The 25,803-nt window shown below is 43.4% G+C and overlaps 1 protein-coding gene across 1 annotated transcript in view; it reads left to right on the top strand.

The window, feature by feature from the left end:
• Window positions 1-14,830: 14,830 nt before the first annotated feature.
• The window catches only part of odad4 (outer dynein arm docking complex subunit 4), a gene marked incomplete at its 3' end in the record, with an annotated part of 30,353 nt that continues 19,380 nt past the window's right edge, over window positions 14,831-25,803 (top strand). Inside the window, exons 1-8 of the mRNA XM_080856166.1 lie at window positions 14,831-14,898; window positions 17,250-17,381; window positions 18,610-18,763; window positions 18,866-18,924; window positions 19,115-19,271; window positions 19,436-19,660; window positions 20,287-20,403; window positions 20,487-20,565. Coding sequence (XP_080712292.1) covers window positions 17,313-17,381; window positions 18,610-18,763; window positions 18,866-18,924; window positions 19,115-19,271; window positions 19,436-19,660; window positions 20,287-20,403; window positions 20,487-20,565 — 860 coding nt within the window. The 5' untranslated portion in view covers window positions 14,831-14,898; window positions 17,250-17,312. The remainder of the gene's footprint in view (window positions 14,899-17,249; window positions 17,382-18,609; window positions 18,764-18,865; window positions 18,925-19,114; window positions 19,272-19,435; window positions 19,661-20,286; window positions 20,404-20,486; window positions 20,566-25,803) is intronic.

Below are 25,803 nucleotides of genomic sequence, written 5' to 3'. Positions count from 1 at the left end.
ATGGTGTAGGGTGGCAATCATTTTAATTTTAATCTCCAGAGACAATCGAAAACACTTTTACACTCATCAATTCAACTTTAATTCAAAAACTTAATTTATCCCCAAGGGGCAATCCAAAGACAGCTGGCGCTTAGTAAAGGACACATAAAACAGTACATGACAGACAACAGTGGCCACTTGGCAGAGACCGTACAGTAGCCTACACAACAGGGACAAAAATATGACCCCATGCAGCAGAGGTCGAATGCCCACAAGCTGCAATGAAGGTCCCTCGCACATGCGTTCTGCAACCCGTGACAAATCAAACAATGCAGTCAGTTTCACAAATGTCATGAGTTTCAGACATTGGAAGCTTGAAAGCATCATGTTTCCAGATGGTGGCACTTTAACATAGACACCACACACATTCCACATGTAGATGACATTATCCTCAATGCATAAATAATTTGGTGTCATTTTGAAGTTCATCATTCGATAGATCATGCATAACAACCATATTTCTGTTGTGTTCTGTGTACTAGAAGCAAATGTCACTAGACCAGGGGTCTTCAACGTTTTTCAGGCCAGGGACCCCCAAACTGATGAGCAGGGACCCCCTACTATATAAATTGCATAAAATATTGTTTATTATATACTGGGCCTAGTGCTAAAAAAACATAGCTACCCTGTTATTGTGTCGATGGCACACATCCTCCCACATTAGTGAGATGTATCTTCTTTTCAATTACTCCTGACTGACACGATCCAACGGATGACGGAGGAGGAGTCTGGCGCATGGAGTTGTGTTGACAACATAGATGTTATAGTGAGATTGACAGGTCAACAAACCAATCACACCGCTAGCAAGTTGTTAAGATTGTAGGTAGTAGCATGCTAACATTAGCTAGGAGGCTCACACACCTCGCAAATCCTCACTTATTTTTCAGTTACAATTAACGTTTTTTGACCTTTTACAGTGTCTATTTCTCTTTATTATTATGTTTTTAAATCTAAGCAAAAAAATGTCAAACTAACAATTAGGTACAAACAAGACCAGCTATGGAGTTTGGTCCGCCATCTTTTATTTTTGACCTTCGCGCTCTTTAGACTTGAGCAGAAACGCGATCTGATTGGCTAGTGCCTGTGCATGAAAGGTGCTGTGAGTGAACCGGTGCCCAGCTTGAAAGAGCTCCTGTGGGTAGCTGTGGGTGTCGATTGGACTGAAAGATAACGTCTTCTCGATCAATTTATACGTTCGCTACAATATGTTGGATTTATGTTAATGTAAATTTAAAGGGAATAAATACAATTCTGATTTGGAAGACATTTAAATTTGTGGAAAAAAAAATTTGTTGATTTTTTAATTTTTTTTTTTTTTTTTAGAAATATAAAAAAAAATTATCTTATCAACCAAAGATTTCGCGACCCCCCTGCAGTACCTCCGCGGACCCCCTGGGGGTCACGGACCCCCTGTTGAAGACCCCTGCACTAGACAATCTTGAGGCTGTGTGCTAATACTGGCCAGTACCACTAGGGGGAGCTCCAAAAACGTCCGTGTCTGGTCAATGTGTTCTGTGACCATGTAATGTTAATGCAACATAATATAATTAAAAACATAGATAGAGTACTATGTAGATTTCAAAAGGAAAAAAAATATGGAAGTAAAAATATTGACCCTACTTCATTTAAAAAAGTTAACCAACTTGTATACATTTAAATTGGTGGTGGTGGCCGTGTCATCTTTTACATGTAAATGAGATAATGCAATGTAATGGGATTAACAAGACCCCACAAAGTTTAAACGTTACTCTTTGTATTCTCCAACAATCCCTCAGAGAAATGGTATGATCCAAATCTTTTCTGTAACAAGGAAAATATAGTTTAATATCGTATTTGTTACCTTGTAATGGCATTTTACTGGAGGTAAGCAGTTCTGGTACCATGTTAACAGTACTATGTTGTTATTCATAGAGTTTAAGAGAGAATATTACCGCTCTTTACCAAATTAGCTCAATTTTAGCTAAACTTTAACTTTCGCGGGCATCCAACTGTTAACAGGATAAATGGGAAATTGAGTCAAACATACATTTGAACAGCTTAAGTAACTCAAAATACCACATAGTGAAGAACTATTTAAAACTTTTGTGACTGCAATTACAATGTATATAAATATATATTTAGACGCAAAAGGCCTTCCAAATTCGAGCTCCGAGTTGTATGGAACACAGCATCGCTTCATGTGTTTCGCTGTGTTGCTAGGTGACGTCGGTTACATACAGTCTGGATGTGTCTTTGCAAACTATCGAGGAAAAATGTCTGAAAAGGAAGGAGAACAAGGTCCCAAATGCACATTTTCCACTTATATGGCAGAGGGTGACCAACTATTCCACAAAGGAGACTATGTGAAAGCAATCGAAAGTTATACTACGGTAAGGTCTTCTTGTAACCCTAGAATACAACTGGAGCATATCTATGGGGAACATGAACTGGGGGATTGAAAATCTGTTAGGCTTGTTGGTTACGAAATGTGAAACTAACGTTAAGCATGTGCTTTTTTGCTAAACTATATGTTCAGATGAGAAGTACAAATTAAGTCACAAATGTAGACAGTTTCCGTTAACCTTAACTTGGTGGATGTCAACACTTAAAATGTAACGTTGGCGAAAAACTTGGCTGGATAACATTACTTTTAATGAAATCGTGACCAGTGGTGTATAATAATAACTACTTACTGGCCGAGAGTGAGGTCATGCAGGTAAATATCAGACAGAGGCCGTAAGGTATCGACCGAGCGATAGCTGCGAGCGATGCTGCGGGGCCGAAGTCTGATATACCTGCATGACCGAACGGTCGAGGTTAGTAAGTTGTTTATTATATGGCATTTAAGCTCTTTTCATTTTGAAAATAAATGGTAATTGTAAATAGAAAACATGTCGTTTTGTTCAGCTCTCAAGTCTTCTCACGACACAGTGTTTCAGGTGTTGCCTAGCAAACAATGACTTGCTAACTTCAAGTTACAATGATCAATAGAAAACGGACAACAGGGCTCAGCTTAAATGGCTTTAATTTACAGTTCAACACAAGGTTTTCAAACTATAGTAGTCAAGTCGTCATCATCACTTTCAATAACACATTTTCGCTGCTTCTGAACTGTACTGACCTGTACTAAGTCCTATAAAGTATTACCCGATATCAAAATGTTCGCGAATTCTTGAGTCTTTATTCTTCAAATGTCATCAACTGTCATGTTACCACGACATTCAACTGGTTTCCTGTTCTCAGATAATTTCATAATAGGAGTCCTGATTCTAGAAATACATGCTAATGGCTGTTGATATATCGCTAATTTTTAAGGATGTAATGTGTAGTACTTGGTACATGGTATCACTCATTTTTAAGATTGATGGGGTGTGCAATAAGAATACTTATCAGACCGCAGCCCGTCTAGAACGTCGATACGCAGCTGGCATGACTACCCATTAGCCAATCAGAATGCACATACTGTCGTTGCCATATAATAATAAACTTTATTATAGGCTCAAGGCCCACATGGAAGATGTACAATACATAAAATCAATAAATTACATATAAATATACATACATACATATGCAATCATATATACATATAAATACACAAGGAAAGAAGGGCTAAAAAAAGGCACTTATGCCAGTGTTCCCAGATCTTAGATGTGTACTTGACAGAGCTGCGGCCAGGGTCTGTCATCATCAGATCAATTATAACATTTGAAGAGCGGCCCAGCCGACACATAAACTTAAAAGTAAGGTTCCTCAGCAAGGCCATGAAGGTGGTTAGACCCATATTACAGAACAGCTGACTGGCTCTAGCACTCCTGGATTTCTTCAGGAGTATCCTTAGACAGTCATTATAGGCTACTTTCAATTTACGCAAGCTCTCCTTCTTGTCATTCACCCAGAGTGGAGCTGTATAGAGAGGGGTGCAGTAGGCTTTAAACAAATTAATTTTTACATCATATGCACAGTGGTGGAATTTTCTTACCAACATGTTAGCTTGGACATAGAGCCATCTCCTCTGTCTAAACATGTCAGCATCATCCTCCAATGTGTCTGTGATAATGTGCCCTAAGTATTTGGTACTATTGGACACCCCCAGAGCTTGCCCAGAAAGATGAAAGGCAGGAAACTTAATATCCATGTCCTCCTTAGTTCTACAGACCATTACCACGCTCTTCTTGGCATTATATTTAACATCAAAATTGACCCCATAATCAGTGCAGATATTAAGCAGCTGTTGAAACCCACCTGTACTCGGGGATAGTAAAGCTAGGTCGTCTGCATACATAAAGTGGTTGACCAGGGAATCACCTATCATACAATCTGTACTGCATTCCCCAAGCTGCCTGGAAAGGTCATCCATATAGATATTGAAAAGGGCTGGGGATAATATACCCCCCTGCCGGACCCCGTTCCCAACATTAAAAGGGGTAGATAAGATGTTCCCCCATCTTACACTCATGCTCTGGTTGGCATACCAGTAAACTAGGATGCGTACTAAGCTACTGGGCACACCCCGAAGCTTGAGCTTATTAAACAGCTTTAAGTGGTGGACGCGGTCAAATGCTTTGGATGCATCAATAAACCCTATAAGCATAGTAGATCCCTGCCTTCTATATGTGTCTATTGCTTCTTTCAGAGCATAAATACATAGGGCAGTACTATGCTTGGGCTTAAAGCCAAACTGATTGTCAGTGGTGGTGATGAATTCACTTATCCTGTCAAGGATTAATCTTTCTAGCACTTTGGAGAGAATGCTGGCAAGTGCTATGGGTCTATAGTTATCAATACTTCCACTCCTTTAGCAGCCTTATCAGTGTTTCCCCTACAATGATATTAGGGTGGCGCCCCGCCCCCCCAACGGCCCCGCCCGCCCCCCCTGGAAGCTCAAGATAATTGATAATTTTTTTTATTTATAAATATAGCGCCAGATCACAAAATAAGTAATTTAAGTTTACCTTTACCATAAAACATGTAAAATTATACTTATTTTTTAAGTAAAACTGCTTATCTTAACCCCTAATCCAGAGACTTATTATCTGACAGGTCTGCATTATAATCACCCAAAACATAAGTGCAAGATGAGTCATTATCCTCGATAAAAGATTGTACAAATGCAAGCCTGCTCTCAAATTCATCAACATGGTCATAAGATTCATATGGAGTATAAATATTGAGAATACTAAAATGATTTCCATTACAATTAAACTCTAGCCCAATAGCCCAGTCCACATTTAAATGTAAAACTTTGACCATGGAGTCATATTTCGTATTCCATAGAATTGCCACCCCTCCAGCAATCCTACCTCGGATGATTCTAGTGCTGAGGTCCGTGTTGGATTCACCAGCACCATGAAAGTCAGGGTGGAGATTGTTTAATTTTTCCAAATCCTGTTTAGCCATCCAGGTTTCCTGAATGCACAAAACGTCACAATTGTCAAGCAGTGAATCCACAACAAGGCGCCTTGCCTTGTCAGCAGCCGTGTGACCTACTCTGAGGCCACGCGAATTGTAGGACACAACTTGCATTATGAGTCTGTGTCATTCCCGTTGGGACTGTCAGTTTCCTCGGACATCTTCATTGATGCGCCAGCACCAGGGCCCGACGGACCCTCACTCGCTGCAGGGCAAGAAGTCCCCCCTGCAGATCTCTCTGGTAGAATTGTCACACTTGTTGCTCCTCTTGGACGGCGAGGCTCGAAAGTATTGTCTGACGACTGACCCAGCTGGCCAGAACTGGGGGTCGTACATCTCCTTCCAGTCGTTCCATTCAGCTGTAACGCAGAAGGAGCTGAATCTGCTGTGTGGTGTCTCTATTTTCCTGCACTTCACCTCCCGGTTCATCTTCGCTTGTAGGAAGAGACGGAGAGTATCGGCATCAAGGTTCATCTTAAATTTGGTGGCGAACACACTGACCATCTTCGTTTTAACAGTAGACAGTTCCTCTTATTAATCATCGCAGTTCCAGTAATACCTGTCTTTTTCCGTGCATGTCTGGCTTGGGGTTTCTCAGCACGAGAATTTGCAGTAAACCGTTGAGCTGAGTTCTCTGGCACTGCCTTCCGTTTGCGGCCGTCCCTCACCATAGTACTCCAGCTAGGATGCTCAGTCTTCTCCAGGGCTCTTTCACTCCACTGAGCAGGGGACAAGCCCTGGGATTCACCTGTTGCCAACCACTCCATACCCGGTCGCAGGGTTTTGCGGACAGCAGGAGGAGGTCCTCCCGGCTTTGCCCCCGTCTCCGCCATAGCCAAGCCCAAGCTTGGGCCCGGTGCATCAGGCTCGTTGCCCAGTGGAACCTCTGCAGGCCGAAGAGGTGTATGCGCTGCTGCCATGGAAGAGCCGTTGCCACCTGTTGGGGGACCAGTTGCTTTGGGGTTTTCCACCAGCACCAATCGCTCGTTAAGGGAGCCTGATACCTCCAGCAGTTTCTCACAAGTGGACGCCTGCGAGGTAAGGGAAGTCTTCAGAAGCTCAATGTCACTCAGTATTAATCTGCAGAATTCTTCCGAGTAACGCTGAAACATCAACATGTTTGAATGAAACGGGAGACAGTTCATCAATGTAATGGGACACAAATCTTGGTAGTTCCCCTTTTTCCTTGAACACAGCCAAACACATTTTGAGGTATATTTCATCTTTCTTCTCACCCCTGTGAGAGGACCAGCGTTTGTTATCAGGAAACAGCTCTGCCATAACAGCTTTGGAGGCTTCAATCCTTTGAGAACTGAAACTGGACTTAACTATCTTGATAATACTGTCTTGATCGAGTGTTCTTGACTTAATCAGTAGAAAATTCAGCAGTTCATCTTCAACTATTATTTCTCCATCCGTAGTGCGATAAATCATAGGTTTAGTGCGAGCAAACGTTCCCACATCACACCGACGTTGCTGACAGGCCAACTTTTTAATATTAGCTGGATAGGTAGTTAGCAACTCATCTTAATTTTTGAAGGATGCTTCTCCTCTTGTCTGGTTAACCTCCACTGAAGTATCCATTATGATGTCATTAAGTGACAGTTAAGCCCAATTTATACTTCGGTAGACGACACTTTTGAAAAGGTCGCAGACACAAAAAAAAAGTGTCTTCCAGGCCAGGTGTGTTTATACTTCAGACGAACAGTCGCCGAGTTCGTCATAATGGAAGAGGCGCTAACGACATTTTTCTGCCAATACATTCTACTTTTTGAAAATCAACGGCGCGTGCCGTCTATATAGCTAATCACACTGACATAATTATGAAGAGTGTTTAATGATATATATATATATCCGTTTTAACAGCAAGGTATTATTTGTGGAGGAAGCAAGCTATAATAAATCAATCAAGCCTATGATATGCATTGCACATGCATGCTTTGTCAGTGCTCAACAAGATCTGCGTAATGTCCTGCGACAATCTGCCAGTGATTCCTTCTCACGAGTGGAAGCCTACCCTATATTCAAAACCAGAGTAGGCTAAGTTAACAAATATTGCCTGAAGTTATATGCGTAAAGTCCCGGTAAGCGTCTCCGCTGCGCAAATTAAATGCTGCGTGTGTTTTGTGCCACTTAAAATATTTCTAAATGAAGCCAGAGCCTGCACTTCCAGCTTCCTTGTTTAGGCCTATGTGTAGGCTAAAACATGAAAATTCCTCCAGTGAACTGACCTCTTGCATTCTTCACCTTGCACACGCACCTTTTGCCACCCCAAACATTAATCCGGCAACACTGGTTGGAACAAAGGCATTTCGGAACAGAGGGGTTTAATTTGGTAAAGATATTTCGGACATTTTTTCGAAATATTGAGCTTTTGGAACACTGGGTAGTCCCCCAGCCAGACAGAAGTTTTGCCTGGTCATATCTCATCATTGCCTGCGAGCTATTTACAACTACAGGGACGTAGCAATAACGTTGTATGCACAACACCTATCCTTCTAACTGAACAGGTTGTTATACTTTCTGAGGCAGGTCGCCGCAGAGCACCTGTTTAATTGTGTATGTGTTTTTCAGATGTGGGTAAAGCTGCTGTGTGTGCTGCTGCACCAAATAATTCCTTTAATCAGTGTTTTAAAAAATGTTTCAGCACTTTGACCGTCTGTTTACGTTACCGCGAGTCAAAGCACTATCCATGTTTCTGATCGCTTTCTCGTTGACCTGTCTACTTTCCCAATACAATAACCGAAGTAACTAGCTCGTGAAATCCAAAATATTGTTGATATATGTGACGAGCCCATGACTGGCCGACTGGGACCAATGAGGAGAAACAATTTGTATGGAGAGCGTAAGGGGGGCGGGACTTCATGCAGAGCCACGTTTTTTTGAAAAAGAAGATGTCAGCGCAGTGTGAGAGCTGGAAGCTGTCAGTCAACAAGAACCGGGGGACGGCTGGTGCGTCTTAGAGAGAAGACGGCGTCGGAGTCCACGGTTGGCTGATTGCGGGTTCAGGTGCATTGCCCCTCTATGCTCTCCCTCTCCCTCCACTCGTGTCTCCTGTGAGTATTTCTGCCACTCGACTGTCTCCACGGCAGCACTGAAGTTGGAGTTAGCTATCGCTACTGCTAACGCTACTGTGCTACTCGTCCTTCTCTACAGTAGCACTGGGCTTTTGGAGTTCGCTAGTGCTACTGCTACTGCTATCGCTATCGCTATCGCTACCGCTACTGTTTAAGCTGCTGCCACTACGAAACATACGTGAAATGGACACGGTTGACTGACTAACGCTAGTGAAATGGACACTCTTGACTGACTGTTGAATGGAGCAGCACGTTCTTTATGTATTTTCTGCCTAAAATTACATGTGTGGAAGTTACCTGATTTTCTGTATGTTCTATTGTGTTGTTTGCATCAAGTAGTGTTAAAGGAAAGCTTCACTGAGATAATATATGTGTTCCAATATATGAAGGGTAAATGTGAAAGGTGATTCTCTGGGTTTAAGAGAAAGACCCACTCCAAATTGAATGTTATTATTTGTTTGATACTGTCTGGGAAAATAAGTTCTGTGTGTTAGAATTAATAAATGTTTTTATTTTTCCAGTTGAGAAGCCTGGTCTGCGAGATTACGGGAAGGGGTGGGGTTGTTGGGGTGGCTACATAGTTCTTTAGACCACACACCACTGACCTGAACTCATAGCCGCTTTGAGATAACTGACGGGATTCCCACCCGTTACATTTGGCGTCACGAACAGGATAAACCTTTGTGTGTCCTTTAAAAGCTGAGAACATTTTATTTCATTCAAATTAGTCTTTTGATAGTTAGGTAGAATGGGGGAAGAAATTAATGAGTTGCGTAAGCAATTTGAAGAGCTGCAGACAAAGTTTGCTGAACAATCTGCTCATATGAGCAATCAAGCAACACTTATGGAACAGGCCAGAAGTGACCAAAGAGAGGCACTGGCTATTGCAAAAGTGGTCATAGAGCAGAAAAACCAACCCACTGTCTACATACAAAGAGATAGAAAGTGCACAGATTTTAGTGGCAACAAGGGTAATGAAGATCCCTGCATTGAAGAGTGGGTAGCTTCGATGAAGTCCTACTTTAAAGTTTGCAAAATTCCACAAGATGACCAAGTTGAACTGGTGAAACAACATCTGAAGGGGGAAGCTAAACTTACTGTAAGGCTTAGGTTAGAGGATAACAGTACAGACATTAAGTCTGTTTTCAAAATACTGGAGGAAGTTTATGGTGATAAAGCCCCTGTAAGCACAAGACTAAGGGAATTTTATGACCGCAAACAGCTGGCAGGGGAAAAAATAAGAGCATTTGCCTATGACCTTGAGGAAAAGCTTCGCAGGTTGAAGCGACGCGACCCAGACCGCCTTGCTAATTCAGAAACAGTGCTCACTGAACAGTTTGTGTTTGGGTTGTATGACGACTCTCTACGCCGTGAGATGAAGCGGCAAGCCAAGGGAGCGCCTAATCCAACGTTCAGCGTGCTAATGCAGGCTGCGATTGACTGGTCAGAAGAGGAAGAAGCCCCCTCAACTGTCCCAGCCAAAAAGAACCTGGGCACAGTCAGCGCAGCCACTGCAGAAAGTGTTCCTCCTGCCTTATCACTACAGTCACTGCATGATTCCATCCAAAAACTCGCAACAAGACAGGATGAACTCTTTACAGCGTTGCAAAGGACAGAGTCGCGTGCGTTTCCACATGGGGAAGTTAGAAGGCCACCTCTGCGAGACCAAGAGGGTAGACTAGTGTGCTATACCTGTGGACGGCCTGGGCATACGAGCCGAACATGTGAGCAGAGCCAAGGAAGACCATGGCAAGCTAAGACCACAGCGGCAGGGCCAGAGCAAACCAGCGGGCAGACCCAGGCAAACCTTAGGACGTTGTCTGTCAGACCTCCCACGCTGCCTCTTGGCCAGCTGGAAATGGAGCAGGTGGTGAACCCACCAAGTGTCTTTGGCAACTGCTTTACTATAGACGTGCTCGTCGATGGAGTGAATACCCGCTGCCTTTTAGATACGGGCTCTGAAGTGACTACAATGTCTGAGACGCACTTCAAAAGGCTATTTAAGGGCAAAGCACTGTCGCCTGCAAATTGGGTTAAGTTAACGGCTGCCAATGGACTGGATATCCCTATAATCGGTTGTTTATATGCTGATATTGAATGCTTTGGTAAAAAACTTCAAGGTAAATGCGTGTTTGTGCTGCGAGATGATATGGCTGAGGGTAAAAATGGGCCAGCGGGGATATTGGGGATGAATGTGCTTGGTGAATTACGCAACCTCTTTTGTGGTTTAGAGGGGGTCCAGAGAATGGACAGGCATGGGCAGCGGGTTGAGAGCGCAAGCCTGCGGCGCATTCTTGTAAAAATGGGCAAAGAGGAGCAAATTGGGGGCCGTGATGGGAAGATAGGCTTTGTTAAAGTAGCTGGCAGACGGGCTGTTGTCATTCCCCCCTGTAGTGAAATAATCATTGAAGGTCGTTGCCGCATCCCTCCGAAAATGAAATGCCAGGTCTTAGTGGAGGCCTCCCCTAGTGCCAACACACCCTCCGGACTGCTTGTAGCCAATGTTCTAGCAAACTCTGTGGGGGGTAGGGTCCCAGTGCGCCTGATGAACCCGAGTCAGAAGTCAGTCCGTTTGCCACCAAGAGCGAGAGTCGCTGAGTTGTCTAAACCTCAGAAAGTATTGGCGAAAGAAGTGGTGGCTTTTGAAGAGGTGGTGGGTGAACTTAGGGTCAGAGCACTGGCAGCCGAGAAGGGAGCTGTGTCCAAGCAGGAAGAACCAGGACCGTTAACTGTTCCTGTGCAGGCCAATCTCCAGGGGCTTACCTCAGACCAAGTACATCAACTTAACCAGCTGTTGGAGAAGCATCGTGCTGCATTCTCTGAAAATGACCGAGACTATGGACATACTACCACGGTCACACACTGTATTCCAACAGGTGAGGCATACCCCATCAAGCAAAGGCATCGCAGGATCCCTCCTCATGTTTTCCAGGAAGTCAAGCAGCACGTTCAAGACCTTGTCGCACAGGGTGTGCTGAAGGAGAGTTGCAGTCCGTGGGCTTCACCTGCAGTTGTTGTAATGAAAAAAGATGGGTCTGTGCGTTTTTGTTGTGATTACCGGAAGCTCAACAATGTAACGCATCGAGATGCCTACCCACTCCCCAGGGTTGAAGAGTCGCTGGACGCCCTGGGTCATGCACAAGTCTTCTCCTCCTTGGATTTGACCGCGGGGTACTTCCAAGTGGCTGTAGCTGAGCAAGACCAGGAGAAAACCGCTGTAACCACGCCCTTCGGGCTGTACCAATGGACACGCATGCCCTTTGGGCTCTGCAATGCGCCAGCGACATTTCAGCGCCTAATGGGGGCTGTCCTGGGTGACTTGGCGTTCGAGGTGCTGTTGGTTTACCTAGATGATGTCCTTGTATTTTCAAGGGACTTTGAAAGTCATTTAGAGAAGTTAGACCTTGTCCTGGGGCGCTTGCGTGAACATGGGTTGAAACTCAAGCCCCAAAAGTGCTTCCTATTCAGGAGTGAGGTCAAATTTCTTGGGCATGTTGTGTCAGCTGAGGGGGTGCGGGTAGATATGGAGAAGGTGAAAGCCCTGGAGGATTGGCCTGTACCCGGCTCTGTAAAAGAAGTCAGACAGGTGGTGGGCTTTATGTCTTATTACAGGCGATTTGTCCCTAGTTTCGCACAATTGGCGAAGCCATTACATGCACTGATGGGCAAGGAAAAAAAGGGTGCTGATAAGACTACATTAGCACAATTTGTCTGGAGCGAAGAGTGCCAGGCCGCGTTTGATAGTCTGAGAAAGTGTCTGACGGCGCCTCCCATACTGGCATATCCTGACCTTAGCTTACCCTTCATTGTCACTACGGATGGGAGCGGTTTAGGTCTTGGGGCGGTCCTGAGTCAAAAACAAGAAGGGGTGGAGCGGGTGATAGCCTTCGCCAGCAGGGGTTTGCGAGGGTCCGAGAGAAATGACAGAAATTATAGTGCCTTTAAACTCGAGCTCCTTGCCCTAAAGTGGGCAGTCACTGAAAAATTTCAAGACTTGTTGCTGTATGCTAAGTTCTCTGTCATCACAGACCACAACCCCCTGAGGTATTTAGAGACCGCAAACCTCAGTGCAGTAGAACAAAGATGGGTGGCCCAGTTGGCAGAGTTCAATTTTGAGGTGCACTATAAGCCAGGCAGGATGAACCAAAATGCCGACGTGCTGTCTCGCATTCCAGTGGCTGCAGAGCCTGAAGTTGAGGACGTAGAGAAGGATTTCCTAGTTATAAAAGAAGAAGAAGTACGTGCCTGCTTGTGGCCCACTGGTGAAGTTAGGCAGCCTGAGTCAGTGGCACATTCAGCAACTCAGTCCCGGGTGAGAAGCCAGATATGCGGGCACAGCTGGGAAGAGCTACGGGAATTACAGGTACAGGACCCTGACATAAGCCCGGTGCTGACGGCACTCAAAGCGCATGGAAGACCTTCAAAACAAGTGGTGCGGACGATGAATTGGCCACAACGGAAACTTATGGGTCAGTGGGAGCGGCTGAAAGTGCAGCATGGTGCCCTGTTCCGGTGTGTACAAGACCCTCGTGATGGGGAGGAGGTACACCAACTGGTCGTGCCAGTGTCCTTGCAACGGCATGTGTACGAGGCACAACATGACCATGGTGGACACTTCCGTGAGCGGGGCACGATGGAGGCCTTGCAGCGGAGCTATTATTGGCCCGCTATGAGTAAAGATGTGAAGTGCTGGGTACAGCGATGCAAGCGCTGTGCCCTAACAAGAGATGTATTCCCAAAAGCCCAAGCACCCATGACTTGCACCAATGTTGTGGCCCCTCTGGAGGTGCTCGCCATGGATTATACCCTGTTGGAACCATCTGCGGGAGGCTATGAAAATGTCCTTGTACTAACAGATATGTTTACAAGGTTCACTATTGCAGTGCCAACCAAGGACCAAACTGCACGAACAACAGCCAATGCCTTAATCAAGAACTGGTTTGTGAATTATGGCTGTCCTTCCAGATTACATTCCGACCAAGGCCGTAATTTTGAGGCGAGTGTCATTAAAGAGCTCTGTCGTTCTTATGGGATTGCCAAGAGTAGGACGAGCCCCTACCACCCTCAGGGCAATGCCCAGTGCGAACGTTTTAATAGGACGATGCATGAAATGTTAAGGGCCCTTCCTGTAGAAAAGAAAAGAAACTGGAAGGAGCATCTCCCAGAGTTGGCCATGGCATACAATGGTCATATACATTCCTCAACTGGGTATGCTCCCTTTTACTTGCTTTTCGGAAGGGATGCAAGACTCCCTAGGGACATTCTCGCAGGCAAGGACCTGGAAGTAAGTGATGTGGACAACCTTGATGATTGGGTCCTGGGCCATCACCAGCGACTACAGGCAGCAGCTGATGCGGCCCGTAAAGCAGGGCAGGAGGCCTCTCAGAAGCGCAAGAGGATATATGACCGCAAGGCACGAGGGGCCCTCATCAGGCCTGGAGACAGAGTCCTTTTGCGCAACCATCGACCAAGAGGTAGAAATAAAATTCAGGATCGGTGGGAATCAGAGCCCTACCTCGTAGTAGCACAAAACCACACTGATATGCCTGTTTTCACAATTAGGCCTGAGGCTGGCGGCCCTACTAGAGTTGTACACCGTGACCAGCTGAAACCCTGTGTTTTCGAAGTCCCCATCTTGGGAACCAATCCCAGTACCCATAAACCCCACACTCAAGATAGGGCCCAGTATCAGTCGATGTCTGACACCAGTGATGCAATCTTTTTGCCTTGCAGTATTCCCCACACCACTCACAACCACCATAATCCCTCCCGCAGTACATCACCTGACACAGATAGAGAAGGGAAATCTAGTGCACAGTCAGAAGTGGGTGGAGACCATGGGGCCTTGGGTGTTGAGTTAGAGGGCGGGGCACAGTCTGGGGACGCAGATGAGTCTAGCACAGACAGTGAAGATATGCCAAGGCCTACTCGGCCTCAGAGAAGCACAAGGGGTCAACTTCCCGTGAGGTTTAATGAGTATGTTCTTAAATAGACCTGATGATGGTATTTTGTTTTTGTTTTAATATTTGTGTGCTAATGTACCCATGTATACTTTATGTTGATTGTGAATGTTCCACCTTAATTCTTACTAGGTAACTGATGGACAATTGTCACGGAATCCCAGTGCTGTGGAGAAGTCGTGGTAGTGGCAGAGTTTGAAAAGGGGGAATGTGACGAGCCCATGACTGGCCGACTGGGACCAATGAGGAGAAACAATTTGTATGGAGAGCGTAAGGGGGGCGGGACTTCATGCAGAGCCACGTTTTTTTGAAAAAGAAGATGTCAGCGCAGTGTGAGAGCTGGAAGCTGTCAGTCAACAAGAACCGGGGGACGGCTGGTGCGTCTTAGAGAGAAGACGGCGTCGGAGTCCACGGTTGGCTGATTGCGGGTTCAGGTGCATTGCCCCTCTATGCTCTCCCTCTCCCTCCACTCGTGTCTCCTGTGAGTATTTCTGCCACTCGACTGTCTCCACGGCAGCACTGAAGTTGGAGTTAGCTATCGCTACTGCTAACGCTACTGTGCTACTCGTCCTTCTCTACAGTAGCACTGGGCTTTTGGAGTTCGCTAGTGCTACTGCTACTGCTATCGCTATCGCTATCGCTACCGCTACTGTTTAAGCTGCTGCCACTACGAAACATACGTGAAATGGACACGGTTGACTGACTAACGCTAGTGAAATGGACACTCTTGACTGACTGTTGAATGGAGCAGCACGTTCTTTATGTATTTTCTGCCTAAAATTACATGTGTGGAAGTTACCTGATTTTCTGTATGTTCTATTGTGTTGTTTGCATCAAGTAGTGTTAAAGGAAAGCTTCACTGAGATAATATATGTGTTCCAATATATGAAGGGTAAATGTGAAAGGTGATTCTCTGGGTTTAAGAGAAAGACCCACTCCAAATTGAATGTTATTATTTGTTTGATACTGTCTGGGAAAATAAGTTCTGTGTGTTAGAATTAATAAATGTTTTTATTTTTCCAGTTGAGAAGCCTGGTCTGCGAGATTACGGGAAGGGGTGGGGTTGTTGGGGTGGCTACATAGTTCTTTAGACCACACACCACTGACCTGAACTCATAGCCGCTTTGAGATAACTGACGGGATTCCCACCCGTTACATATATATTGTGTGTTCGCGCCACATGCCTGACTTGTAAACTAGCTTCGAGGTGAATAATAGAGCCCATCAACCTTATGCCACTGACAGGGGCTCGTCATAATAGCAGGCACCGGGGCCAGTTGTATCTAGCCAATCACACCTGCGCGACACTTTGTGACGACTTGAGCGCCAGTAGAAATTTCTCCATGTAGCAGACACTTCAAAACGACGGTTTAAAGTGTCTGACATGACGTCATTTGTGTCGGCGACCTTTTCAAAAGTGTCTTCAACCGAAGTATAAAGTCTTTCCTTTGATAGGTTCAGATGTTTCTTAGGGTTCCTACCTTCCAAGTGTTCTTGTTCAGGTGGTCCCCTTGGCCTTTTCAATTAGTTTGCTGAAGTATGAGTATTTAAAACAACCATTTTCTGGCAAAAATATTGTGACTTTTTAGGAGCTCATTGTAACTGCTGCCATCTGATAACCAGCATCAGATGCATCAATATACAGTATAGGTTAAATGTCTATGGACACACCCTTACACGCTGTTAAAACAATGTGCCTAAACTGCCTAGCCTCTGTGCAGGACTGCACCTCCGCTGAAACAAAATCATACAATCTTTTATTATCTTTATTAATATTTTTGTTATTATTAGTAGTAGTAGCGGTAGCTGCTAGTAGTAGTAGTGTATTGTTAAAGGTGCCTTAAAATAGATACATAGGCTATAAACGTATGAGTAAAACTACAAATAAATACATTGAATTGAATAAATAACTAAATAAAATAAAACATAAAATAAATAATAAATCAGATGTGTATTTAATAAGTGACTTTGATCTTCGCACAAAATGTCCAAAATGTGGTTTTACATGTCTATTTACAACCCAGCGATTTGGCCTTAGAATTAAACAAGCTCTTCTCCCTTATAGAGTGACCGTCGTCATTTTTTATACAGCTCATAAGCATTTCTGCACATTCTGGTTTCAAAAAGAAAATCCTTATGAGAGAATGAAAAATCATCAAGAGCCTGTGACAGTTCAGTAACTGAATGAGAACATGACATTTTTAGAGCAGAAGAGCATTGAAGCAAAGATGCAGATGACTTAAGAGATGGAAGTGACTTGAAAGCGAAGCTGTCTTTGAGATAATTGCAAAAACATAAACTTCATTACAGCGCACCTTGAGGTCAGTGTGTGTCATTTTATGTGCCTGAGTAGTGGGTGACATTTCCAAGCCAGCTGCCAATGTTGTTGTTTCTTAGGTGTGTTTTTTATGCTGCCCAATCACTTTTAATGGAGAAGAACAACTAGAAGAAATACAGTAGGGATCTTTCTGCTTTGAAACTTAATTATAATAATGATAATAATATTAAAGCAAAAAAAACTGTTGTATCGGTATCGGCAGATAACCAAATTCAGGTATCAGAATCGAATTGGAAGTGGATCAGTGCATCTCTACTTCTTTCTGTAGTGGAGGACATCTTAGGCAACTACTTTGACTTAGTTTATGTGCTTCAGCCACCTCTCGTGCTGCTACAAAGTAGTGTGCTGACTTACTGAGACTCAAATCATCACTGAAATCCATCCCTTTTGGATGCACCTCATCAGTTTTACACATACTTTATGGCTAATTACATAATTCTTCTGTAGGCATTGACTTTGCAACCTGGTGAGAAGAACTGCCTCGTTGCTAGATCCAGATGCTTTGTGAAGATGGGGGATTCAGAGAACGCCTTACGAGACGCAGAAGCTTCCCTCAAAGAAGACAAAGAGTTTTTCAAAGTGAGTTTTATTCCATTCTATATAAGCCGTCTATACTTGATGTGTGTGGGAAAAAACAGGGGATTTTCCTAAATATTTTTTTCATTTAAATTTTAATTCAGATTACAACATATGGTAGCATATGTATTTCCCCCTGAAGAAACATTAGAGATGACCACAGAAAATATAAACATAGTGATAGTTAAAATAATCAATCAAATAAAAACATTTACTACTTAATAATTAATTATTTATTAAAATGAAAGATTTGAATCATTTATCAGAGGTTTTTAAATGTTAATCGCACATGTTACCTCCAGCAACATTGGCAGCATGTCTGCTTACTCATATTCCCAAGGACATGACACAACAACCCATCATGTCAAACACATTCATGTGGCTGCCACATTGGATTTAATCAAAACCTTTTTAAAGTTTTCTCTGGTGTTCTTTGGTGTTGATATCCCAAAGGGGCTAGGAGAGGAAGCTGTGACAAAAAAATGTGAGTAAGAAGAACACATAATAATAGAAATGTATAGTGTGACCAATTTGTGGCGATGTTGGTTCAGGAGGTAGAGGAGGCGTTCAGCAATCAGAAGGTTGCTACTCATCGGTGTGTGAATGGATATATGTCTGAGGCATTAATCTGTAAAGTGCTTTGAGTGCTCTATGGGTAGGAAAGCTCTACATAAATGGAGTCAATTTACCATTTAAACATGCACAAGTCACCAAATAATGGTTTCCACTTGAAATTCTAAAAGTGCACAATTGTGCCCTGGGTCCTTCTCTTTTGTGATCCTGATTAGAGCTGGTTTGTACTGTTCTGTGAAGGAAATAGTGGACGGCTTTTTAAGATTTTCATTTTTGTTGGCGATTTCTTGCATGAAACAGTCAGAATTTCTCAAAACATCTATAGACTGTCGTGTTTCTAAAGAGAGCTTGTTCTTTCTGGCCATGTGTAGAGCTGCAAATTTAATAAGCCATCATTGACAACTACTTCTGATTAATTCAATTTGATTTGAATTGGGGAAAAAAGCCTTTGAACTGTAGTGCACTTCATTAATCCCAGATGAGAAACTCTTTGTCATAATTGCAGCCTACAAATATACAAAAATGAAAAAACAACATATAATAACGAATATTGATACCTAACCTAGATACCTATATTCTTTTGGGATTTAAATAATTGTATATTTATAAGTTGCAAAATGTGGCTACTTGCAATAATAATTTTGTACTGTCTCTCAAGGGTTTGTACCAGAAAGCAGAGGCATTGTACACCATGGGGGACTTTGAGTTTGCACTGGTCTTTTATCACAGAGGGCACAAACTCCGGCCTGAGCTGCAAGAGTTCAGACTGGGAATCCAGAAGGCACAAGAGGCCATCAACAATTCAGTGGGCAGTGAGTACTAAATTAATGAAATGAAGAATACTTGATAGTTATTGAAAAAAAGTTCACTGAAGGATTATGACTAGCAGACAAACTTTCTCTTTTTGAATGTAGGCCCCTCCTCTGTCAAACTGGAGAACAAAGGTGATCTCTCCTTCTGTAAATCCGATGAGGTAACTAAACATTTAACATTTTATAGTCCTTTCGAAAGGAAACACTTTACTAGAAGAAGTGTTTTCTGTACTTTGATGAATAATCATAGCGTCATTGTTAAAAGTACTGATTTAAGTAAAGTGTTTATATTACAAATAATCTTATTTTGTAGGTCCATATTACAAATGGCTATATTATGTACTTTTACAGAGGAAGAAAGGTCGAGCAAAGGGTGTAATCTATCCTCTGAAGAAGGAGCACAGGTTGCATGGCCAGAAGACTCCAAAGACTGAGAAAACAGCCAAGCAGCTGCTAGGAGAGCTGTACAGTGATAAAGAGTACCTGGAGAAGCTGTTGAAAGATGAGGGTGTGTTTTTGTGTGCATCTGCTTTTGTGGAGATCCCACTGACCAGAGGCAGCAGTGTCAAACATGCTACATTTATTTATTGTAGAGTGTCAAACTGAAATACAAGGCTCCTTGCTTCAGTTGTGTGTGCCTTTTTTCTTGTATGTATGTTTTTCTTTCTTCAGACCTGGTAAAAGGAAGGACCAGTGGTGGGGAGCGCTTGCAGGACCTTATTTTAAGCTGCATCTCCTATTTGGACACACGTACAGAGTTCTGGCAGCAGCAGAAACCCATTTATGCCCGTCAGCGGGACCGGAAGCTTCTTCAGCAGCAGTGGAACAACACTCGTCCCAATCCCCTGTCTGATCCCACGCACTACGTTCTTACCAGCCTGGACCAAATCGACACTGGTGGGTCTGGGCTTTGAAGGACTAGTATGTGTATGTTAAGCACCAAGAGACCAGAGGAAATAAGCAGTGGCCATTAGTATTGTCTTTATCTGAAAAGAAACATTGGTTGTAAGTTCAAGGAATTAGGCTGGAATTACACACACCTATTGCTTTTTAGACAGTATTGAGGCAATATTAATTAGCACTCATTTCACATGAGACATCTAGTTTGATAGTCAGAGGTTTTTGGACCTATGCGTTCAGACTGAAAGAGAGAACACATGACATCCCCTGGCTGGAAGTGGTTGTCACAATCCTGGCCATGATCTCCTGATCCTGGTTCACGTGTTCCCTTTGACCTGCTTTGTTGTGTATGTCATGTTTCACTGCTCTATGTTCTACCCTAGACTCTTTGTTGTTCCTTGTTCACACCCTGTTTGATTACTTCCTTGTTTCTTAGTTTATAATATTATTGGTTCCAACTGTTTCTATACAACTTGTTCTTTGTCTGTAATGATTTCACATGTTTTATTTATATGTGTATGTTTGTGTTGGAATCAGAAAAGCTTCAATGCACACCCTAAACTTCTTTTTGGTCTGTATCGTCAAACCGATAATGTGTGTTTTTCTTGTTTTATGGTCCATAGGCAATGCACCGGACACCCTGAAGAGGGCAAGTGAAGTCCTAAAAGTAGTGCAAGGATGGACAGAGGAGGCTTTGCCTAATAAGAAAGAGGTGCTGGGAAATCTACACAGCTGCATAGGTAGTTAAATAAACCACTGTGGACTATCATTATAACAGCTTTAAGAAGCATCTTCTTAAGAGGTGTAATCTGTCTTTGCTAAGGTAATGCACTCATGGACCTTGGGGATATGGATCAGGCCCTAGACCACCATCATAAAGATCTGGAGTTGGCCACACAGAGGTGAATATCATGATTGATAATAATTAATCAATAATTATTCATCTTTATTACAAATACATTTAAAGTTTCTTGGGTTTGAGTTTCAAATTTGCCTTCAATTAAGCTAGCAGATAAAGGTTAAAGGTCACTAGAGGGTGTGATTGCTCAGCAGCAGCAGAGGATCGGAAATGGTATCCATGGAAATGAAAGCAGTACAAGGAAATCGTGATACAATTTTGTTGAACAAATGAAAGAACACACTTATATGCGTGAACAGATACATCTTTATCAGGGTTCCCTTGGTCATGGAAATCCAGTAAAAGTTATTCAATTTCAAAATCCCATTTTCAACGCCTGGAAAAATCATGAAATTAAATAAATGAATGAAAAGTTTTGTAAAATGTATGAAATTTGATTCTGTCGTACAAGGAGCGCAGTATATGCAGTATATCGCTTCCAACCATCATTAAACTGAGTGTGGGGAGAAAATAGATTCAGTTCATTTTATTCTTCATGGAATTTCAGTCTTAGGCCCAATTTACACACAGGTTTTCGCGATGTCGGCGACATCTGCGCGTAGATGTCGGGGCGCATTTACACACACCGCAGGAAAGTTTCTCAGTTTGCCTTTGTTGATAGAGATGTTGCCTAGCAACACTGTCTGTAATATGCCTTACAGATGTCGGGTCGCGTTTACACGCACTTTGAAGATGTCAGGGACTCCCGATGGGCTGTCAGGCGAATGGTACGGGGCTGTCGGCTGAAATTCGGCCGACATCGGCACACCGACAGTTACATTTGCGTTTAGACGCTGAAAAAAACTGTCGGTGCGCCGACATCGCGAAAACCTGTGTGTAAATTGGGCCTTAGCTCCACCTTTCAATCCTTCACCACATACTCTTTAGTGTAAATTAACGGAATATCTAATTTGGATTGTCAGACATATCCATGGTGATCAAATTGTTCTATTTCTAAGAGGCGTGCATAATCTGTCGAAAACATCAGTGGCCAAAGCATTCTCTGGATTTGTGTGGTATACAGTGTGTGTGGTATACAGTATAGCAATCTTAGACTTGGTAAGTCACTTTGCTGAGGAAGTTCTGTTCGCCCAAAAGAAAGTTTGCCAATGTTGACAAATACGATTTAAAGCCTAATATTTAACTTGTCTCATACTGCCATTGCTTTGAAAATAAGCTTTGTTAGTGCCATTTTCATATTGTTGGTTAAACTTAGACATTATATAACTTAGATTAATATTTAGTGATTGTTATTTACATTGATAGCATATTTGTATTTATAGTTTACATTTCAGTCTAAAATATGTTTAGTGCTCACGCATTGCATTGTTTGGAATAACCAGAGGTGAGCTGTGACGTTGCGAGCTCACGCATCAATGTATCAATTGTTTGTTTTTGATGTATCAACTGTCACTTTGTTGCACTTGTCAGAATTTCAGTAAAAGACGGAGCGAACACAGTTTTTCTACCGTTGTTGAAATACAGTACACGCGTAGACTCGTTTTCTTTCCGTCTAAGAGTGGTTACTTAAGGTTTAAGATAAGAACTACATACTGACCAAAAGAAGGGAACTTTAAGCCACTACATTAAGTAGAAAAACTATCGCTGAAGGCGAGAGAGGATCATCGTAAGCCGAGGAAAGCTGCGTTGCCCTGGACACCAGTTGATGAAGGAAGCTAGCCAGCTGAAGCATTAGCGGTGATTACAACTGCAGCCGACCGGATTTCCAGACGACTTCTATGATGATGGATGAGTACCCAAAGAACCATTGAATGAACTGATACGCCTATTTAAAGATCTTGCTGGCGAAATAAGGATGATTATGTCATTGTACTCAATGTAGCCAAGTAACGTTACGAAGTAACAAAGGAAAACATTAGAACTTTCAAGACGTGCTATTTGCCGTTGGCCACACAGGACATTTGAGAAAAGTGCTATTGCTAGCTTGTCATATAAGCCCATAAGAAGCTCGAGTTTGTTTCTGAAAATTAAGACAGCCCTGGAATCTTTCTCTGGAAAGCATTTACATGTTTTGAGCTGAAAGGACTGTTAAACGGGATTTCAGAAGTTTGTAAGAGCTTGCTATAAGAGACTTGTCTATCATTAGTAGCCAATTTAAAATGTCTGATTTGGATGAAACCAGGATGGAAGGCAATGTGGAGCTAGACAAAAGAAGAAAGATCAAGTTGACCACAAAGGCCCTACAACAGAAATGTGATGAACAAATGAAACTTAGGAAACATATATTGGCACGCCTTGTCTCCAAAGCAGAGGAAATTGAAAACCTCATGATAAATGATTCTAATGCACTTTTAGTGGAAAGGATTCATCTTAGTGATTACTCCAAATTTCTGAATGATTTTATTGAAGTGAATAATACAGTAAGTGAACTATTATCAGAAGAAGAAAGGAAAGCTGATCAGCAGTATTGGAGTGAGCCAAACTTTATGAAGTATGATAACCTTTTGACTAATATAGAGCTTTGGATAATAGAAGCAAGACGGAACGCCAACCCCGCTTACGAACAGGCTGCTTCTGAATATGTGACTCCAAAGACTTACGCGACGACACAGCAAGGTGAGTCTGCCGTTGAGTATGTGGATCCAGACGACAGTGCATCAGCTGTATATGAAAAATACAGTTCAGTCACTGTACGCAGTGTAAGCAGTAGACATTCAAAGTCATCCACAGTGTCATCTACTGCTTCATCTGTGCGTAGAAAAGAGGAAGCTAACCGAGCAGCCCTACTCGCACGCGCAGCCGCACTTAAGAAGAAACAGGCACTGAATGCCAATCAGATTCAGTTGGAGGCTCAAATGAAAACCAAGCAGATGCAGTTGAAGGCTCAAATGGAGGAACTAGATGTCGAGACTGCTATCGCAGAGTCAACAGCAAAGCTACAAGTTTTTGAAGAGTATGATAACATGGACAACAACGGAATTAATTCCTACCTCTTCAAGAACATGCCTACAGCAGCAACCATCGAACATCATGCTCCAGATGTCAGACCAAACTTGACCAGCAGTCTTCGAGTTAGCCAATACAACAGTGCTTCTCATTTTCCAACTACACACCAGTCTTATGCGCAAGTAAAGGAAGAAAACAACAACAACAAATTCGTAAGTACAAATTCCAATGGAACGCAGATTGAACTTGGCGAAGTGATATTGAAACAGAAGGATATCACAGAGATGTTAGTCACACAACAGAGACTAGCCAACTTACCTCAACGAGAAGTCCCTGTATTCAGTGGCGATCCTTTCGAGTTCCTGCCATTCTTGAAGGCCTTTGAGCACATCATCCACAGCCGCACAGACAACGATGAAGACCGCTTGTACTATCTAGAGCAATTCACCAGCTGTGAACCAAGAGAACTTGTGAGAAGTTGCCAACACATGAGCGAACAACAAGGCTACAATGAAGCGAGAAGGCTCTTGACCTATCACTATGGCAACGAGTACAAAATAGCTGCAGCCTATGTTGACAAGGCTCTCAAATGGCCTCAAGTCAAAGCAGAAGATGCCAAATCACTTCACAGCTTCTCCATCTTTCTCACCGGATGTAACAATGTCATGAAAAACATGGAATACCTCGAGGAGATGAACAGCCCGAGCAACCTTCGGATCGTCCTTTCAAAGTTGCCTTTCAGACTTCGTGAAAGATGGAGAGTCATAGCTTTCGACATACAAGAAAGGGAAGGAAGAAGAGCAAAGTTCTCTGATCTAACAACGTACATCAACCGACAAGCTAGGATAGCTTCAGACCCACTGTTCGGTGATGTAAACGAGTACTCCGAAAAAGGCAGGTCAAGCTTTAACTCTGCCCAGGGAGGCGGTCTGAAAAGAACCACTGGCTGTGCTACGAGTGTTAAGCAAGACGAAGGGGATGCCTCAGAACCAAGGAAGTACAAGCAGGCAAGCAACGCGTTTCAAGAGCCATGCCTGTACTGTAACAACAGACACACCCTGAGCGCATGTTACAAGATAAGAAGTTTGCCAAACAAAGAGAGAGTTGAGTTCATTAAAGGTAAAGGACTTTGTTTCGGGTGTCTGACCCAAGGGCACATGGCAAAAGACTGTAACAAGAGAGCCACCTGTGAAATCTGCAGCAAGAAACACCCAAGCCTGCTTCACAGCCAAAGGGACGAGAACACCGACCAAGAGAACGTCAAGCACGAGAAAGGTCAAGGCTCTGCCAGCAGACACTCAGCTGAACAAAAAGATGAGCCAGCTAGGAGTGAAGTTACGGCAGTCACCGGGGCCGGAGGCAATGACTGCATCCTGTCTATCGTGCCTGTGCGCATCAAATCCAAGAGGAGCAACACAACAATAGAGACGTATGCCTTCATGGACTCAGGAAGTTCTGCTACGTTTTGCTCCGAAAGGTTGATGAGACAGCTTGGCGTCCATGGCAAGAAGACTCAATTGCTGCTCCGTACTATGGGCCAGGAGAAGCCTGTGTCCTGCTACGTGCTCTCAGATCTGGAAGTGTGCGGTCTGACAGAGAAAAAGTACATAAGCCTGCCAGACGTATACACCCACACAGATATACCTGTAACGAAGGACAACGTTCCTGTTGAGAAAGACTTAGAAAGATGGCCGTATCTGCGTAAAGAAGTACGGTTACCACAGATCGACGCAGATGTCGACATACTCATTGGAATGAACGCTCATTCTGCGATGGAGCCGTGGAAGATAATCCACAGCCAAGATGACGGGCCTTACGCAGTTAAGACAACTCTCGGGTGGGTCGTTAATGGCCCTCTCAAGAAACATGACGATCACCACAAGTCAAGACAATTCAAGTCAAGTCACTGCAGTCAAAGGGCATCAGTCAACACAATCTCAGTCACTGGCGTGGACAGCATGCTGCTGCAGCAGTACAACCACGACTTTCCTGAGCAAGCCTGTGAAGAGAAATCAGAAATGTCACGAGAAGACGTTCAGTTCATGAAGTCTGTGACCAAGACAATCAAGAAAGTCAATGGGCACTACAGCATTGGGATGCCTCTCAGAAACAAAAATGTAGTGATGCCAAACAACAGATGTGTTGCCGAGCAACGGGCATCTAACCTGAAAAGGAAACTTGCTAAGAACTCCAGCTTCCACGATGACTACAAAACCTTCATGCCAGACCTGCTGAACAAAGGCTACGCAGTGGAAGTTCCTGAAGACGAGCGCAATCGCAACGATGGCAGAGTATGGTACGTTCCCCATCACGGCGTGATCCATCCACAAAAGGG

The sequence above is a fragment of the Sprattus sprattus genome (assembly GCF_963457725.1).
Source record: "Sprattus sprattus genome assembly, chromosome: 18".
NCBI classification, from domain to species: Eukaryota; Metazoa; Chordata; class Actinopteri; order Clupeiformes; family Clupeidae; genus Sprattus; species Sprattus sprattus.
Note: the sequence above shows the minus strand (reverse complement) of the source record. Positions and strands in the feature narration are given on the sequence as shown.